Consider the following 19,678-nt stretch of genomic DNA (forward strand, 5'->3'; position numbering starts at 1 on the left):
GCACTTGAGAGGCAGAGGCAGGTGGATCTCTGTGAGTTCAAGGCCAGCCTGGTCTACAAGAGCTAGTTCCAGGACAGGCTCCAAAACCACAGAGAAACCCTGTCACGAAAAACCAAAAAAAAAAAAGAGATAGGTTTCATTATGGTTTTCTTACATCTATGCAATGTATTTTGATTATGCTGTTTCATGGTGGCACATGCCAGTAGTCAAATACTGAAGAGGATGAGGCAGGAGAGTCACAGTTCAATAGCACCCTGGACTATGAGTAATAGTGAAACAATGTATTTCAAGAAAATATTACAGAGAACATGACAGTGTATCATTTCTTCAGATCCTCCAAACTATTCTAAGTTTGCCATGTATTTTTTGAACTTGTTTCATTAAACATATCCTTCTAATTATAATAGTGTGCCCTCAATATTATGCTTTCAGCTCTAATGAAGATTAATACATGAATTGACTTCTGAAAAATATGGTTAAAGGTGAAATGAATTATGTGTGTCACTTAGCTTTTACCTAAGAACCTACAAATTAGATCACTCTTGAAAAAGTTTTTAGAAAAAAAATGTATTTTGGGGAAATCTAAACATCAGTAATAAGTTTTACTTTTTGGTCCTATTAGTGACTGCTTGATATTTTAATTAAATAATAATTATTATTTATAAAGTAAAATTATTAAAATAATTTTAAACCTTGCTTTAGAGTTAGCAAATACTTTGTAATCTCTGTTACAAAAGAGATAGTTGGATAGGAGTTAAGAACATAGCTCAGTTGCTGGAGTGCTGCCGAGTATGCATAATGCACAGAGCTTCAGTACCATATAAAACAAGGTGCAGAGGTACATATCTCTAATCCCATCACTCTGGAAGTAGAGTCAGAAGGATCAGTTCATGGTCACCCTTAGCGTCACAGTGAGTCTGAGGCCAGTCTGGAAAAAACCATATACTCTTTGAGTGTGAGGACATACTTGTAATCCCATCACTCTGGAGACTTAAGACAGGAGGATGGAGTAGTCAAAGACAGCTGGATTTACAGAGAAATTCTAATTTTTAAAAAAAAATCTTTTAAAAATGTGTGTATTTTAAATAGAGATAGTTGTCTAAATAAGGTTATCAGTGCATGTCATTATAACAGATGTAAATTATATCACTAGTCTTTGTGTTGATTGTACTTCATTTTATTTTTACTTATTTTAGTTTATGGATTAAAATTTTAAGCCATTTTAAATCATTTTAAGGTAATCTAGATATAAACAAGCTCTAGAAATCCTAGATTTTGTGTTGTGGATGTCAGGCTTGTAATGCAGAAGATTCTTACAGGTTTATAAACTACTTTGCAAGTTGATGGTTGTTAAAGGGTAGATTTAAGCTCTTTTGCTCTGTGTTATCAGGAAAGGTCCTCTGTCTACAGAGCTTTTCCATACTCCATATATCCCCTTTTATATTTATGTCCATCGTAGATAGCAAAACCTTTATAGTTGATCATTTGACTAGTGAATAAAATGTCTAATAATGGTGTGTCTTTTAGATAGAGCTGATATTTAAAAAGAGATCGGTCTTTCCATTCTTCTGATTTTGTTAGCCCTTCATTTTACCAAACTTAAATATTTTCTCAAATTTGGTTTAGCTTTGCACAGTTCCTCTTGAAGAATAAAGAACTGTTTATTATTTGTAGAAGCTGTTCAAACATGTGCAAAGAAGAGAGTATGTTAGTTTTTTGTAATTTTCAATTTATGTTTCTGCTTGTCCCCTGACAGGTGCCTAAAACAGAAAGAAAGAAAAGAAGGAAAAAAGAAACTGATTTGGTAAGTTACATTCTTGGTATATTATAAGAAATAATATTTTTCAGCTCAGTAACTTGATGCAGATTTTGTATTCCTGTGAACAGGTTTACCAGATCCCTAGAATATACTCACATGCCTTTAAAAAAGTAAGAATGATAATGAACCTGAAATCCCAAGAACACCTACTTTTAGTACTGGTTTTCTAAAATGAAAGAAAATTTGGAATATTTTCTTTTTTCTTTTCTTTTTTTTTTTTGGTTTTTCGAGACAGGGTTTCTCTGTGGCTTTGGAGCCTGTCCTGGAACTAGCTCTGTAGATCAGGCTGGTCTCGAACTCACAGAGATCCGCCTGCCTCTGCCTCCCGAGTGCTGGGATTAAAGGCGTGCGCCACCATCGCCCGGTTATTGGAATATTTTCTTATGTAATTACTGTTTTCTAACTTGCTTACTATTTGTTTAACTTAACTCTCTAACCATCTCATGAAAGTGGAATTGTACAATTCCTGGCTTTTGCATGTGGTATTCTTGAGTTTCATCCATGTTATTTTATCAGTAGTCAGCTACATTGAGTATTCAATAGAATTGCATTATAGACATATCACTTTATGAGAGGTTGTGCTGAGGACTTTTGGCATGCTAGGCAGTTATTCTACACTGATTTATAGCCCTAACCTTTTTATTTTATTTACATTTTATTTACTAGTTCATAGACATTTGGGTTGGTTTGTGGTTTAATTTGCATTTCCCTCATGGCTAATGATGTTAAACATCTTTTCATGTATCTGGTAGTCATTTGTATTTCATTGTTCGGTTATTTATTCACCATTTTTTAAGTTGGTTTGCTTTATTGGGTTATAACTTTAATATATTAGATTGGTGCTGTGAAAGCTAACAAGTCTGTAAAAGAATGAAACTATATACTCTAGCTATCAGTCTTCATCAACTCCAAATGAATCAAAGACCTTAGCATTAGACCTGAAACTTCTAGAGAAAAAAGTTGAGACAACAAAACACTTCAAGATGGTGGGCATGTGGACAGAAAATTGATTAACAATTGACAGATGGGACTTGTGAAATTAAAAAGTTTTTTTATAGCAAGAAAAACAATCCAGTCAAAGAAAAAAAATGGTTCAAAGTATTGAACATAGAGTTCTCAAAAGAAAAAAAATACAAATGAGCAATAAATAAATAAATAAAGCATTAACATCCTTAGCCACCAGGAAAGAAGTAAATTGTAACTACTCAGAGATTACAAATCACACTGCTCAGAATGAGAATCAGCAGGAAAACAAATATATGTAAATATTTTGTAAGCTGTTTTCTAGCAAATTTAAGAAACAATCTTCCAATAAAGTAAAATTGAAGAGCAATGGACATAGTGCTTAATTCCACCAAACCTTTGAAATCATCCTCACCTTGCACTAAAGCCAGATAAGGATACAACACATAGGAAATTGTAGATCAGTCAGTGTTCTTTATGAATGCAGACATAAAAACTCTCAATAAAACATTTGCAAAGAGGATTCAAGAACTTAGAAGATTGTGGTAGTTTGAAAGAAAAAAATGCCCCCCTATGGGAATGGCACTATTAGGAGGTATGGCCTTGTTGGAATGGGTGTGGTCTTTTGGAGGAAGTGTGTCACTGTTGAGGTGGGCATTGAGGCCTCATATATGCTTAAGCCATGCCCAGTGAGACAGACCACTTCCTGTTGCCTATGAGTCAAGGTATAGAACTCTCAACTACTTCTCCAGCACCAGATCTGTCTGTATGCTGCTTTGCTTCCCGTAATGATGATATAAGTGAGCCATCCAATTAAAAGTTTTTTCTTTTTAAGAGTTTCCATGATAATTGTGTCTCATCACAGCAATAGAAATCCTAATTAAGACAAAGACCATGCATGTACCATGACCAAGTTTCTTTCATTCCAGTGATATAAGGATGAGTTGACATATGCAAGTCAATAATTATAATAAAGCTCATAAATACAGATTTTAAGAATCCAGATTACATAATTATATCAATTGATACAGAGGTCTTTACCAGAGTTCAACATCCCTTAATGATAAAAGCCATGAAGAAACTGAAAATAGAAGATACATCCACATAATAAATGGAATATATGATAAGTCCAGAGCCAACATTATATTAAGTAGGGGAAAACCTGAAAGCATGTCCTCTAAACACAATAACAGTCATGTCTTTTCTCTACTCTTATTTCCTGTAATATTCAAAATCATAACTAGAGCCATAAGACAAGAATAAAAGGAATAAAAAAGAAGTCAGATTATCCCTATTTACAAATGGTTCTATACTCACAAAACTCTAAAGACTACCATAAGCCTTTTACATGTAGTAAATACCTTGTGCAATGTGACAGTATAAAATTAACATAAAATAGCTTTTTATTACAAGTAATGAACTTGCCAAGGGGGAAAAAAATCCCATTCATAATAGCTTAAAAAAAGAAAAGCCCTTATCAAGGAAGAAGATGGAGAAAAATCTCCATGCTCATGGATTGACAGAGTTAATATTTAATACCATTACCAAAAACCATCTACAGATTCAGTGCAGTTCCTAAAATTTGGATGGAAGCACAAAATACCCTGAAAGCCAGAGCAATCCTAAGAAGAAAGAGCAATGCTGGAGGTATCACAATACTTGTATTCAAACTACGCTACAGAGCCATAATAACAAAAACATGGTTCCAGTACAAAAATAGCCTTGTCGGGTCAATGGAATAGAATAGATGACCCATAAATAAACACTTAAATACTTAATATTCGACAAAGGCGTCAAAAAATAAAATGGAAAAAAAATTAGTCTCTTAACAAGTAGTACTGAAAAAAATTGAATGTCAGTATCTGTCACCTTGTACAGAAATCAGTTTCAAACTGGAAAGACCTTAATATAAAATCTGAAAAATATGAGGCGGCTAGAAGAAACCATAGGCAAAAATTTCAAGATTACAAGTCTAGGCAAGGACATTCTGACAAGGACTTACAACATAGGAAATAGTCCCAAGAATTGACAAATTGGAGTTGCACAAAATTAAAAAGCTGCTTTACCAGAAAAGAAAACACAAGTGAAGAAACAGAGGGAGGGTCCTGCCAACTATACATCTGAAAGAATCTGTAAAATATTTCAAAAATTAAAAACCAAAATAAGACCTTTTTAAAATTAATCAATTGAACTGAAATTTTTCTCGACAAAAAAGTAAAAAGGCTCATACATGAAAAATGTTCAAAACTTTCAACCATCATGGAACTACAGATTAAAACTAGTTTGAGATTCTACTTCACACAGCCAGAATGACAGCCAGTTAGTTGTTCATCAACAGATTAATGGGTAAAGAAAATGCTACAGGCTGGGCAGTGGTGGCACATGCCTTTAATCCCAGGAGTCAGAGGCAGGAGAATCTCTGAAAGTGCGAGGTCAGACTGGTCTACAAGAGCTAGTTTCAGGACAGGTGCCAAAGCTACAGAGAAACCCTGTCTCGAAGAAAAAAACCAAAAGAAAGGAAAGAAAAAATTTACATATATACAATGAAATTTTAAATGGTTCTATAGAATGTATTTGTGACATTTGCAGTAATATGTATGGAACTGTCAGACTAAGAGAAATAAGCAAGTCTGAAACACATCACATGTTTTATCTTGTGTAGCTTACAGGTTTAAATTTTTATATATGTTAAATGTATATGTGCAGCATTAATGTAGAAAGTAGAATGTGAGAGTGAAGTCTAAAGTGGAGGAGGAACAAGAGAGGGTGATGTATGTCATGAGAGCAGAACAAGGAACTGTTTCAGAGAAGGAAACCAGCAAGAACAGTAAGAGAGCAAACAAGAAAAGATTTCCCAGGCAAGTCGGTGGCATTTAATCCCAGCACTTGGGAGACAGGGGTAGGTGGATCTCTGTGAGTTCAAGGTCAGCCTGATCTACCCAGGGAGTCCAGGCCAATCAGGGCTACATAGTGAGATCCTGTCTCAACCAAATCAACAAGAAAGATGTGTATGTGTTGAAAATGTCACATTGAGCCTGGCGGTGGTGGCGCACGCCTTTAATCCCAGCACTCGGGAGGCAGAGGCAGGCGGATCTCTGTGAGTTCGAGACCAGCCTGGTCTACAAGAGCTAGTTCCAGGACAGGCTCCAAAGCCACAGAGAAACCCTGTCTCAAAAAAAAACCAAAAAAAAAAAAAAAAAAAGAAAATGTCACATTGAAACCATTTTCAATAGTAACCAAAAAGTTGATTAGGAAAAAAAACATAAAAATGATTATTTATATTGATACTTAATGTACTTATATTTTCAATATTAATTCAAAATTTATGAAAACAAGCCTTTCAAACTCATGGTTGATTTCCAATAACATAAAACATTTTTGGAATTTAAAAACATTTTAGAAATATTGCTTTCAATTTAACATGCATAGTCACATAAGATAGCTACCATATGCTTGTTGAGTTGCATTGTTTTTATAATATCTACATATTTAAGGGACAAACTATACTTTATATCATTATTTCTTGGAGGAATCCTCATTCTCTACCTGGAATAAATACCCATGAAGTCTTAGCAAGAGGTTGAAGGAGTTCCCATTTGCCAACCATGTTAGGGAAGCGTTTACTTGATTGGCTGTTGTATAAATAGTGAAATCTCTTCATTCAGGTGGAAGAGCACAATGGCCACATCTTTAAGGCCACTCAGTATAGCATCCCTACATACTGTGAATACTGTTCTTCCTTGATATGGATAATGGACAGAGCCTCTGTTTGCAAATGTAAGTATTAGACATCTTTGAGGGAACAGCCTTTATGGTCTTCTCTTGTGTCCACATCTGTGCAAAACTAGTACTATATGTTAAGTTCTGCAGCCACTTGGAGTAATTCTCAAGCCCTCTTGGACTGTAACTGCAGTACTTCTTAGTGCCTGAGCAGCAGCTGAACTTTGGAAAACATTTTGCTAGGTAGCCCTTTGTGAGTTTAACACTGCGGTTAATAACCCTCTTTAGTGCAGTCTTTCAGATGAATTCTAAGTTTTATGCCACCCTGGAACTTGCTCTGGGAAGGCTGTCATGACTGCCTGAAATGTCTTCAAGGAACCTTTCCTATGGTTCCAGTGTAAATTTACCACTCTCCTCCTCCTCCTCCTCCTCCTCCTCCTCCTCCTCTCTTTTTTTTTTTCTCTCAAGACAGGCTTTCTCTGTGTTGCCTTGGCTATTCTGGAACTCACTCTTTAAGTCAAGCTGGCCTTGAACTCAGACATCTTCCTGCCTCTGTCTCCCCAGTGCTGGGATTAAAGGTGTGCGTCACCACCACCCAGGTACCATCTTTTTAATGCAACTATGGTCTTTTGTCTATATCTATGTGCCCCTTTCCTGGTAAAACTGAATGTTTTATTCTAATTTCCAATTATCAATATAAACTTGGCTAAATGTAGCCAGCAATAACTAGAACTACATCCTGATGCTATGTTGTCCTAAAATTTCCTCTATCAAATTAATTAGTCCTTTAATTTGGCCTCACTCAAATTTTCAGAACCTGGATCAACATAGATAAAATTTTTGCTCAAAAATACAAATGGTCTCTAGTTCAATTCTCCATAGGGTTCACAAATGGAACATATGAACTTGGCCTTTACTGTCCTCATTTTTATTAGCAGTCTAGTTTTCCAGCCTCCTTCCATAATATCTCATCAAGTTCTATTTACAGCATTCTAGAACTAGGGCTTTTTTTTTTTATACTCAAGCTCCATATTTTTCCACATTTCTGTTTGAAATCAGTTTCAGAGGTTTAAAATAACTTTTAAGTTATAAGTTTAGCAAAGGCAACAACCCTACTTCTTTGGTACCAGTTTTCTATGTTTATTTGTGTTGGTGTGACCACGGTGCCTGATAGAAACAACTTAAGGGAAGACACATTTGTTTTGGCTCATGTTTTCAGGGACTGTAGTCCTTCATACCCAATGGGCTGTGTGGTAGAGACAAACCAAGAAGCAGAAGTTATGACCCACATGAGGGTAGGATGTAATCTTCAAATGCCCACCTTTAGTGGCCTACTTCACCCAGTTGAGTTTCCACCTTAGAGTGGTTCCACAGCCTCCCCAAAATGGTGCCACTAGATGGGGAATAAACTTTTAAATAATGATCCTATGGGACTTTCAGATTCAAACTTGAATAAAGCAAGAACTTTTATTTTATTATCAGTTATCTTAAGAATTATAATGAGATAGTAGGAAGTAATCTGAAATGTACTGATTCAAACACTGACTATAAACTAAGCAGTAGTTCTCAATTTTCCTAATATTGTGACAGTTCCTCATGTTGTGACCACAAACCATAAAATTATTTCGTTGCTTCTTCCTAACTGTAATTTTGCTGCTGTTAGGGATTGTACTGTAAATATTTGATATGCAGAATATCTGATATGTTATCCACAAATGGTTTGAGACCCACAGGTTGAGACCTGCTGATTTGGAGAATTTGCTTTTTTATGGCCAAAGTGGATTTAGATTAATTTTTTTAAAAGGATTAATGGTTTTTATGACTGTCTCGATTTCACCAGTATAATACCATGGCCTCTTCTACTTGATTTTAGTTTTGAAAACATAAAAGATTAGAAGTTTAAGAGAGAATATTTTTGTTAGTTTGCAAGAAGTTGAACTGGTATAAGCAGAATGACAGACACCACCTTGTTCTTCAACATCCCACCATCAAGTGTCTCCTACTTAGCTAGCTGTCCGGCTACATTGTTATCACGCCATTCCAAGAAATTGTTTTTTGTTTGGTGTTTTTTGTCTTTGAATGTTTATCTATGTAGCTATGGCTGGCCTCAAACTCATAAAGATCTTACTTTTGCCTCCGAAGCCTAGACATTATTTTTGCTCTAAACCTTTTTTTTTTTTAATCTTATGTTTCCTACCATAGCTAATACTCTGCTTATATTATTCTTTAGAGGTCTATTCTGGTACTTTAGGAATGATAAATAAGTCCTTTCCTAATTTTTAAAATATACTGCCAATTTCATTTCAGTAAGCATTTTTGATAATGTCTTTGAGCGTAATCAAGATTATTAATTGGTATTTCTGGAGTTTCAACAAGCTTTGAGCACTACCTTGTGAATCAAACTATAAAGATAAATAACCTGTTGGAGTTGTCGGGGTGGGGGATGTAAGTGCAGTAGGACTGGCACCCTAGGAAAAATAGAAAGCTCATTGTTCTATTGAAACAATTTCTAAAGAAAATTGTTCATTGACACTGACTGAAAATGTTAGGTGTTTTCAACTGCATGTCCATTAACAGAGGTTAGCTCAAACAAAATGTATTCATGACCTTAGAGCAGATTCACCTTCAAAGAAACAAATTGTATTCAAATAAATTGTGAACTTGGTAAGTTCTTGCTATTGATTTGCAGACTAAAATTGCTACATCCCTAACCTGTTTTCCAGTGTGTAAGTATGCTTGCCATAAGAAGTGCTGTCTGAAAACCACAGCCAAGTGCTCCAAGAAGGTAAGATAGTCCCACCCTCAGGACTACACAGTGGATCTGCAAGGTTTTTGGTCACATGGAAAGAAGTTAGAGCTTCTTTGGGTTTATAATACAGTGGTTTTCAAACGTCATGACCCCAGATAACATTACAAAGTATGTTTTTGTTTGTTTGTTTGTTTGTTTGTTTTGGTTTTTCGAGACAGGGTTTCTCTGTAGCTTTGGAGCCTGTCCTGGAACTAGCTCTTGTAGACCAGATTGGCCTCGAACTGCCTTCCTCTGCCTCGCGAGTGCTGTTATTAAAGATGGTATCCTAAGTTTTGTAAGAAAGCAAACTGAGCAAGCCATGAGAGGAGTAAGCCAGTTAGCAGTGTTCCTTCATCACTTCTTCACTTCCTGCCTTGAGTTTTTGCCCAGACTTCCTTGGACTATGATGTGGAAATGTAAACAAAATAAACCCTTTTCTCCTAAGTTGCTTTGTCTTAGTGTTTTATCACAGCAATAGAAACGTAACAAAGATGTAACCAAGAAAACAACAACCAAACAGTATTCTGTCTAGCGAGCTTACATACAAAGTCAGAGAAGGTTGTTGAGGTTTTAGCAGTAGGGGTAGTTCCATACTGTCAAGATTTGAATCACTGTAATTTGTTCATTAGAGAAATAAGACTAAAATTTAGAAATATTGTTTCAGGATATGGTTTTTAACTGAAAAGCTATTTAGCCTCAATGGCAGAGAATCAAATTAGGATAAGATTTTTCAGAGTTTCACACTGCTAAGGAGGACAAAAAGAATTTTAAGACTATTCAAAGAGAAAGAAGTTCCCCAGACTCTCAGTGAGAGCTATGTCAAGAAATACACCCTAGGAATAGGGGTGAATCATTGATAGACTGAGATTAACAAAATTTACCAATTAGCTTTAAGGTGGTTCTTAATTAGATTATGGTGCTATTTCCTTATTCTGAGCACCTACAAGAGAGGAAGAACCTCTCCAAAGAAAGAGCATCACTCAGCACATTATATTTTTTCCAAATATACTAGACACAAAGAATTAGACTACTTAATAGTCAATAAAATAGATTCTAATAGTTACTTAAGTATCAAATATATAGCTTTAAGCTTTAATGAATGTTTAAATATTATCTAGTTTTATTTCACAATTTTCAACTATTAACTTTGATACTGAACATTATCATTTTAAAAGATGATAAGTGTATTATGCATGCATCATATTAAAGCAAAACTTTTTGTTAATGTTTATTTGCTTAAATCATTGCATGGAGATTATTTCATTTTTTTCTAATTATTATATGCTCTATACTAGGTGGTTCCAACCATATATACTTAGCGACTTAGTAGATGTTTAGTTGATATGGTGACAATACTAACATTTAATATACATCCCTTAAACTTTCTAAATATTTTGCCTCAGATCTTGAAATAGTATTAGAGGTGTTATTTTATACTAATTTGACATCCTTCAAATAAAATATGGAATTGATTCTCTGAGAATTAAGTGTTTATATGTAAAATGTATGCATGCATAATAAGAGAAAACTAATTCTTGGCTCTTTGAAATTCTCCAGTAGTGTCTCTTAGCTGTCAGAATAAAGTCCAAATGCACTTTATAGCCTCTGTCTAGCTTTTTGTTCGCCATACCAGACGGTGTAACATCACAGACTCTGTGACTCCACATTCCTAGTCCTCTTTTGGTTTCTCAGGTACCACCTGCTTCTCAACATCAGTGTGAAGCATCAGATCTTTTTGAGATCCTTCGTTGCTATTTTTTTGTTCTTTATTTTGGTTGGTTTTGTTTTGGGTTTGGTTTGTGTGAGAAAGGGTCTCATGTAGCTCAGACTGGCCTGGAACTCTCTGTGTAGCCTAGGATGACTTGGAACTTCTGATTCTCCTGCCTCTCCTTCCCAAGTGCTGGGGATCAAACATAGAGCCTCTTGCAAGCTAGGCCAGTACTCTGCCAACTGAGCTATAAGCCCAGCCCAGTCTTTCCTTTTCAGACTCCTGTGTTTACATGTTAATAGAATGTATTAGTATAGTTTTAGGGGAAATGTTCTCTCTTATGTTTGCCTGCTACCCAGAACATAATGACAAATATATCTATTAAGATTAGAAAGAGAAAGCAGGATCAGTTCTAAGTAAGGCCTTGAGTTTCAGTTCTAACAATGCATGCACTTCACTTTTATCTATATTAGCTAGCCACTGAAAATGTCTGAGGATAGAAAGTCAATGCATGGATGGGATGTTAGAGGAGGAGAAAATTGTTAAGAGTAGAATTGAACAGTTCCATAGGTTGAAAGAGGGTAATGAGACTCACCTGCGGAAAAAGTGTAGAGGGATAGACTAAAAGCTTGCTTACTGATTGGACGAAGGTTGAATGTGATGATAGGACCATATAAAGGAGAAGGAAAGAAAGATTTGTAGAAATGGTTTCTGTCTTAAAGATCTAGGAGTTGCACTCAGGAGGCAGAGGCAGGCGGATCTCTGTGAGTTCGAGGCCAGCCTGGTCTACAAAGGGAGTTCCAGGACAGGCTCCAAAGCTACAGAGAAACCCTGTCTCGGGAAAAAAAAAAAAAAAAAAACCTAGAAGTTGGCATTTTGTGTATGAATTGCTAAAGTTTTCTCCATAATGTGTTCTGTTGCAGACACTTCAACTAGTTTATCATGTGTGGTATTATATATGCCACTGAAGTCAATGAAGGAGCACTAACACTAATCACGGACCAGACTATGCATTCCTTTGCTTAGGAAATAGTTGCGAATAAAATTTTTAGAAAGTTTTGTCCTTGAAATAGCATAGTGTTTTAGAAATTATTAACAATTTTTAAAAAAATTCTGTGGATTTCCCAAAGTACATGGCAAATGTTTTAAGGGTTTGTTGTTGTTGTTATGGCTGTTTAGTTTTTGCATACAAAATTGAACCCCCTTCTCCCACAACTAACCTCATCTTTTGCTGGAATTGATTTTTTTTTTTTCTCCCTGAGATAAGGTAGCCCTACCTAGCTTTTCTAGAATCAGTTCTTGTAGACCAGGCTGACCTCGAACTCACAGAGATCCACCTGCTTCTGCTTCCTGAGTGCTGGGATTAGAGGTGTGCGCCACCACCGCCTAGTTTGGAATTGATTTTTGATGGGAAGAAGTAGCAGCCCATTGCTACTGCCTGTAGTCTTTGTTTTCTTTTGTGGATTCCCAGTGGAGATGACTGAAAGTAGTATCTCATCAATTTATATTTTTTAAATCATAATTCCCTTTCCTCCAAACTCCAGGGGTTATCTGCATAACACTAGGAAAATAAAAAATAATTTCCTAAAGATTGACTAACCATGTTCTGTAGTGTTTGAATGCATATAGAAACAAAATTTATCTTCCATTTAGTATGATCCAGAGCTGTCATCTCGGCAATTTGGGGTTGAACTGTCCCGTTTGACTAGTGAAGACCGAGCTGTTCCTTTAGTGGTTGAGAAGCTCATAAACTACATTGAAATGCATGGGCTTTATACCGAAGGTATTTACCGAAAGTCTGGTTCAACTAATAAAATCAAGGAACTTCGACAAGGTCTAGATACAGGTAAGATAGTGTGCCTCCCAATTAAGATGTAATATTTTTATTTTAAAGTTGTTTCAGTTTTTATTACACATTGCTTCTCTAAATGTAGGGCTAGAACCTTTTCTGTGGTACTTGTTTGTCTTTTTTGAATCTTTGACTGTATTCAGTTAATTCATCAAGCATGTGTTGACAGTAAATAATTGTATAAGGTATAGTTAGGTACTTGAAAAAGATCTCAATCTATATGACACACTAATTAGATCTTGACATTCTTAATTTATGAAGAAGAAAATGTAGGTTCAGAGAAATTAGTGAAATGTTGACTCAAGGCAACAAAGATTTTTAGAAACAGTCTTGTGAATTTACAGATTTCATTTATCTTCATTTACAGATAAGGGACTAGGCTGATAGAGCAGCTTATCTTAACTGTTTATCTTAACTACTTATCGCCAACAAGTGACCATGTTGGAATTTAATCCAGTGTTTTCTGGATCTGTAATTTAAAGTACTGCCTATTAGTCTTCACTACAGGTGGTATTTTTTTTTTTACTGTTTTTATTGAGTTATACATTTTTCTCCACTCCCTCCCTTCATCCCCTTCACCTTCTACACACTCCCATAACCCCCACACTCCCAGTTTACTCAGGTGATCTTGTTGTGCTATTGTTTGCAGTAGATTTTCCTATTCCTGTTTGTATTGAGGACTTTATTTAAACTGCTAGTGAGTTGAGCACTTATTAGTGTAAAGCTTAATCCCAGAGTATATGGAAGGGCTTGTCTTTGGTTTCATTCTCAAGTTAACACTTTTTGTCATTTTTGAACCAAATTTAGATCCAAAGGTTGCATTTATGTGACTAAGAACCATAGTGGGTTTTTTTTTTTTTTTTTTTAACTAATCAGTAAGAAATAAATTAGTAAGAAAACAACCGGAAATACCTGATAAAATTCAGGTAGTAAATTCTGACTGTCAGAACTTGATCTACTCTAGTTTATGGGCATTTGTTAGGTTTGGCTCTTGACCTGTGCAACAGAACAAATGTCAAGTCATTCATTCTGTATTCTAATAGTCTAATCAGTAACCTTGAGCAAAACAGGATGAAGGTGTTTCCATCGTATTTCCCTGCCTTCTAGTCTCTAAGAATGTCAGCCTTGCTTTTAGAAAATGTCTTTTAGGGCTTTCCCCTAAGATTTGTGAAGCATGGGTGCTCAAGAGTGAGGCAAATGGGCCACTCCAGGTACAAAAAAATCGAAAGTAAGCCCCTAGAAACTTCTATAATTGATTCTTCGTCCATCAAAACATAATCTTTTACATTTGTGTTCACAACAGGTACAAACATTATTCCTTCACGGTCAGAAGTGACAATTCCAAGCATAGAATTAGATTGTGGAAGATATACATTAATTAGGAAACATGAAGTCTTCTTTTAGTATATTTACTTTGAACTGTTTGAACCTTTTTGCATGCTTTGTTATCTATCCATTGTCTCTAATAGATGCTGAAAGTGTAAACCTAGATGACTATAACATACATGTTATTGCAAGCGTATTCAAACAATGGCTTCGTGATTTGCCCAATCCACTCATGACCTTTGAACTCTATGAGGAATTTCTTCGAGCTATGGGTAAGCACAAGCTTCATGGGTTTAAAGGACAGGCCTAGACTTGATAAAGCAACACTATCTGTTGTATTCATTAAGTCCTTCTGCAGGAGTGTAGCCTAAGGGTCCTAAATTAAGCTTGTGGCAGTGTACAAAACTGCCAGTGTACTGTTACCTATTCAACCGTTGATTTTTTTTTTTTGTAAATTTTCTAGAAGTTTCTGAGTAAGCCACTTCGTTTCTTCTCAAAAAGTAACTGAAAGTTATGGGTTATAAAAACAGTAAAGTAGCAAGTAGGAGATTTTAGGGTGGGCTAACATTCTGTTGTGAATCTAAGCAAGAACTGTGTCTGAAGCTAGCGGTTTTATTCCAGATGGGCTCTGTGCTTTAAATGTGTTGTATATTTGTAAAGGTCTGCCTAGAGGTATTTAGAGCCTGAGGACATAGAATAGTTAATTTTAATGAGAAAACAGTCTGTCACATAATGGCTGAAATACTAGACTATTTGCTGTCATCAAGGGCTGCTGGAGGGCAAACTAAACTGTGGGAATTCAAATACAGGGAGCCAAGTATCTGAGAGCTATTTCTGCTTCCTCAAGCTGAAACCATCATTCTCTGCTGTAGCGTGTCCATCCAGGAGGATGATAAAACATGTAACAGGAATATTCAGTATAACTTGCTATTCTTACCAATTTTTAGGCCTTCAGGAGAGAAAGGAGACAATCCGTGGAGTGTACTCTGTAATTGATCAGCTCTCCCGAACTCATCTCAATACACTGGAACGCCTTATCTTTCATCTAGTTAGGTAACTTAACAGTTTCTTTAGGATTTTTCTTTCCTTTTTTTTTCCCCTCCCAAGACAGGGACTCATTATGTATCTTTGGTTATATTGGAACTCACTGTGTAGATCAGGGTGGCTTTGAACTCAGATGTTCCTGCCTCTGCCTCACAAGTGCTAGGATTATAACCACTGTGCCTGGCTTTTTTTCAGGGGAGGAGTTCAGGATTCCATTCAGTTGAAGAACTTGAATGTATAAAGTCAGTGCCTTCCCTGGGAATGTAGTTCAGAAGTAGAATGCTCCTTTAGTGTGCACAAAGCCCTCGGTTTGGTCCTTATAATGTTTATAAAACAACACCCCCTACTCCTTTCTGCCTTTCTACCTTTTGTACCTTAAATATGGGGCTAGGGCTTTTTCAAGCAGAAATTTGCTAAGTCGAGTGATTGTTGGTCATGTAGCTGCTCCCACCTCATGGTAGCACCAAGTAACTCAGCCATTTTGACACCTGAACTAGAAAAGAGTTTGTCTGTGAACATCAGCTTTCTGGGAGTTGGTTCAGATTATACTCAGGAATTAACTGACTAGAGGATTCAGGAGTAGGTCTTTTTCTCTGTATGTAAATATTAGAAGGGGTTGGGAGTATAACCCTCTCTCTGGTCAGATGTGTGAGATGTTTGGGAATGTGTTAAAACTTCTACTCTAGGTGTTCAAGAGATATCTCAGAGGTTAAGAGCAACGGCTGCTCCTCCAGGGAGCCTGGGTTCAATTTCCAGGACCCATACGACAGCTCACAACTATCTGTAACTCCAATTCCAGGGTATCTGACACTGTCACACAGACATACATGAGGCAAAACACCAATGCACATAAAATAAAAATACATCCTATTTTTAAAATGAAAAAAAAAAAACCACAACTTCAGCTCTGCATTCTGCAGACATGTTTATGATGTTGGACTTACACAGCAGGTCACAAACTTCCGTTGATATGCTGTAATGTTGACCTATGAACCAGCTTGTTTCAGAGAGTAGTAAAGTCCATTCTTCAGGTAAAGGGATAACTTTGGGGAAGTTTAGAATGCCTTCCTTAAATTTAGATGTGTATCCACACTGAACTATGGGGTTGATGGCATACTGTATTCTTTTCCGTATTTTCCCACTATTTTATTTTTATCACCTTTTCACTGGTGTTGGTTTTGCTTTATTCCTTAGGATTGCGCTACAGGAAGACACTAACCGAATGTCTGCTAATGCTCTGGCCATTGTGTTTGCACCTTGCATTCTCCGTTGCCCTGACACCACTGACCCACTACAAAGTGTACAAGATATCAGTAAGACTACCACGTAAGGCCAGCCACATTCACCTTTACAGGATTTTAGTTGGTGTAGTTTTTTTTTTATCCAAATATCAAACACAGTGAATGATTTTATAAGTTCCAGTGCCTGTAAAGCAGATTCTTGGGTATTCTAAGGCTTGCTTCAATTTAGGATTACTTACAGTTTTTAAATGTTAAGTTATTTGTAGTTTATATCTCCTTATAATAAAGCATGTAGTCTAATCATGATCTTACGACTCTGAATCTCTTTGGTTATAATACTTCAGTATTCCCACATTTCACCCTGACCTTTTTTTTGTTAATGCCCCCCCCCCCCCCCCCCCCCCCCGTCCATCCCTCTCTCCCTCCCTCCTCTCCCCCTTTCTCTCTGACTGCAGTGGGAACTTTTGGAAAAATTCAAGGGCTTGAGTTCCATCCCTAGAGTTGTCTGATTTATTAATTAATCTGGGATTATCGCCTGGGCATTAGAATTTGTAACTATTTTCAGTTGGTTTCTAAAATGCCGACAATTATCAACCACCATTCTGAATCTTTTCTCTGAGCTCATAAAATAAAGGTTGCTTCCTTTATCCTTCAGCTATCTAGGACAGTCAGTTAAAAGTAGTCTAGGAATACCACACTTCATTTGATTTACTTCTGCTTGTAATCTTTTTTTTCTTTCTTCCTGTTTCAGCTGTGTGGAGCTGATTGTTGTAGAACAAATGAATAAATATAAGGCTCGTCTCAAAGATATAAGTAGCCTGGAATTTGCTGAAAATAAAGCAAAGACCAGACTATCACTGATTCGTAGATCAATGGTAAGATGCAGAACATGGAACCATGTTTTGGGAAGGGGTTTTCTGTGTTTAAGTATTTGTAACATGAATTATGCACAGAAGGAACTTTTCAGAGGAAACACTGGTGCTAGGAATATCTGATTATCTTTAAGTTATTTTAGCTATAATGTACAGAATATATGTAATTCTGCAGAATATTTTAAATATTTTGGATAAAAAGTTGGTGGCTTATTATCTTCCTGCTTACTTTACCTGTTCATGCCATAAACACTTAACTTTACCCTAACTTTCTCTACATTCTTCCACTATCTTTTCCTAATCTCAGCCATAAAATCTTTGGTGGTCCTTCCAAGATTCCTGACCGTAGAGAACTTAGTCATTTAGAATTGAATATGAACTAACGTGCTTGATTCCTACGGAAGCAAAATTCTATTTATGAGTCTTCTATGATGAGATAAAGATTTATTTAGGGATTTGTTGTTGGGTTTTGAGATGTGCTAATAAGTGATAATTTCATTTGCTTACTTTTGTATTTAGTGTCTTCTGTTTTAACCAATGACCAGCAATTATGTATTATAATAACTCCAGTTACCAGTAACTAAAACAGTAGGATCTGATGTTCTGATAAAACAACTGATGCCTTAAAGTTTAACTTTTGCCTACTTATTATTCCTCCTTTCAGTTGTAAACATTGTAGCAGCAGGCACTTATTTCAGATTCTCAGCAAATCTCTTAAAACAGCAGCTTCCTGGTTTTCATATTTTTCTAGAGCTCCCACAATGCTTCTTCCATGTCATTATAGTTTATATTTAGATTGGCGTTGAAATAACTCTGCTTCCTTCTTATTTCAGCTTCCTTGTACAGAACAAATGTTCAACAGATGGTAGGGTTAGAAGAATTCCAGACATTAAATGAAGCTTGTCTTAGGATTCCCATTACTATGATAAAACACTGTGACCATAAGCAGCTTAGAGAGGGAGGTGTTATTTTAGAGTTTGTAGTCCATCATTCGTTAGGTGAGAAGCCTGAAGGGAGAGACTATGGAAGAGGGCTGCTTACAGGCTAGCCCCTTATGGCTTGCTCAGCTTGCTTGCTTGCTTATATATATATTACCCAGGACTGCCTGTACAGGAGTGATACTGGCCACAATGAGCTTGACCCTCCCATATAATCTTCAGTCCAGAAAATGTACCGCACACAGGCTTGCCCACAGACCAGTCTGATGAAGGTATTTTTCTCAACAGAGTTTCTGCCTTTGAAAATGACTCTAGCTTGTATCAAGTTGACATAAAACTAGCAAGCACAGTCATCATAGGATACGACCTAAATCTCCACAAGACATTACAAATAGAAATCCTATCTAAAATCAAAATTTTGGCCTGAGGCTTTACATGAGTTGATGCTTGTCTTTAAGACAAAGTTGATCCTTGGCACTGCAAACAAACAGAAAAGCCTTTTTGTATTAATTTAGCTCAGTATTCATAGATCTAAATTATTAGACTTAAGAAGGAAGGAAAGAGCTTCGTTACTACAAAACTGTATTTCAAAGCAAGTGGAAAAGTTGTACTCCTCCCCAGTACTGCAGAGAATGGATATATCATTCCACTGAAAGGTTTAGCCTTCTCTTTTAATGGGGCAATGACATGTACATTCTAACCTTCTGCTTTCCTTTTCATGTCCTTCCTAATCCAGAAACCTGTACTAATTGCAGTTAGATTTATGAGCATTACCCGCAGTTCAGTCTCGGTATGTATTAATATTGCAATGTGTCTTAGTCACTTCACATCATCGTGTCTCACTCATCCAGGAAATGTTCTGCTCTGTCAGTCATTCGTGCCTGTCTGCCTTACATGTTCAAACCCAGTTCAGGGCCCACTTTTTGATCAGCCTTCACATGCCTTTTTCTTAATCACTTTCTTTACGTCCTTCACTTTATCTGCGTATGCAGGTGAACAGTGTTCATACTGTTTTTTCCTTGTCAGATAGTCCTTTAGAGTTTCTGTTGTGGTTAAATCTTTATAACATGGGGGTTGAAGATAACTAAGGTTCTCAGATTCGTTCTGCTGTATGAGCTATATTCCTAGCAAATTCACTTTATTATTTGAAATACCTGTATGATTTTCAGTATCTATCATGAGTAATGCTTATGTATCTGTTCATAACTGTGACTCTAATGGTATCTTCCAAGATATAGAAATACAGCTCTTACCTACTTAAGTGTTTGCCAGACAAGATTATGTTGTTGCTGCCTCTCTTTATTAACACTGTTTATGTAAAGGAGAAATGGAAGGGTAGAAAACTAAAATACCAAGCTGTGTGGAAACTAATTCCAAAATATCCATCTCTGTATACCCATTTTACCGGGA

The 19,678-nt window shown here is 36.3% G+C and overlaps 1 protein-coding gene across 7 annotated transcripts in view; it reads left to right on the forward strand.

The window, feature by feature from the left end:
- Myo9a (myosin IXA) overlaps positions 1-19,678 on the forward strand; it is a 197,297-nt gene that overhangs the window by 158,925 nt on the left and 18,694 nt on the right. For 5 of the 7 annotated variants that reach the window (XM_057766444.1, XM_057766445.1, XM_057766447.1 and 2 more), the window contains 9 exons: positions 1,757-1,804; positions 6,448-6,559; positions 9,226-9,287; positions 12,652-12,844; positions 14,317-14,445; positions 15,121-15,226; positions 16,412-16,543; positions 17,210-17,333; positions 19,005-19,058. In XM_057766444.1, the coding sequence (XP_057622427.1) occupies positions 1,757-1,804; positions 6,448-6,559; positions 9,226-9,287; positions 12,652-12,844; positions 14,317-14,445; positions 15,121-15,226; positions 16,412-16,543; positions 17,210-17,333; positions 19,005-19,058 (960 nt within the window). The remainder of the gene's footprint in view (positions 1-1,756; positions 1,805-6,447; positions 6,560-9,225; positions 9,288-12,651; positions 12,845-14,316; positions 14,446-15,120; positions 15,227-16,411; positions 16,544-17,209; positions 17,334-19,004; positions 19,059-19,678) is intronic. The other 2 variants (XM_057766446.1, XM_057766450.1) reach the window with 1 other exon arrangement.

Source organism: Chionomys nivalis, chromosome 4 (genome assembly GCF_950005125.1).
Source record: "Chionomys nivalis chromosome 4, mChiNiv1.1, whole genome shotgun sequence".
Lineage (NCBI taxonomy): Eukaryota > Metazoa > Chordata > Mammalia > Rodentia > Cricetidae > Chionomys > Chionomys nivalis.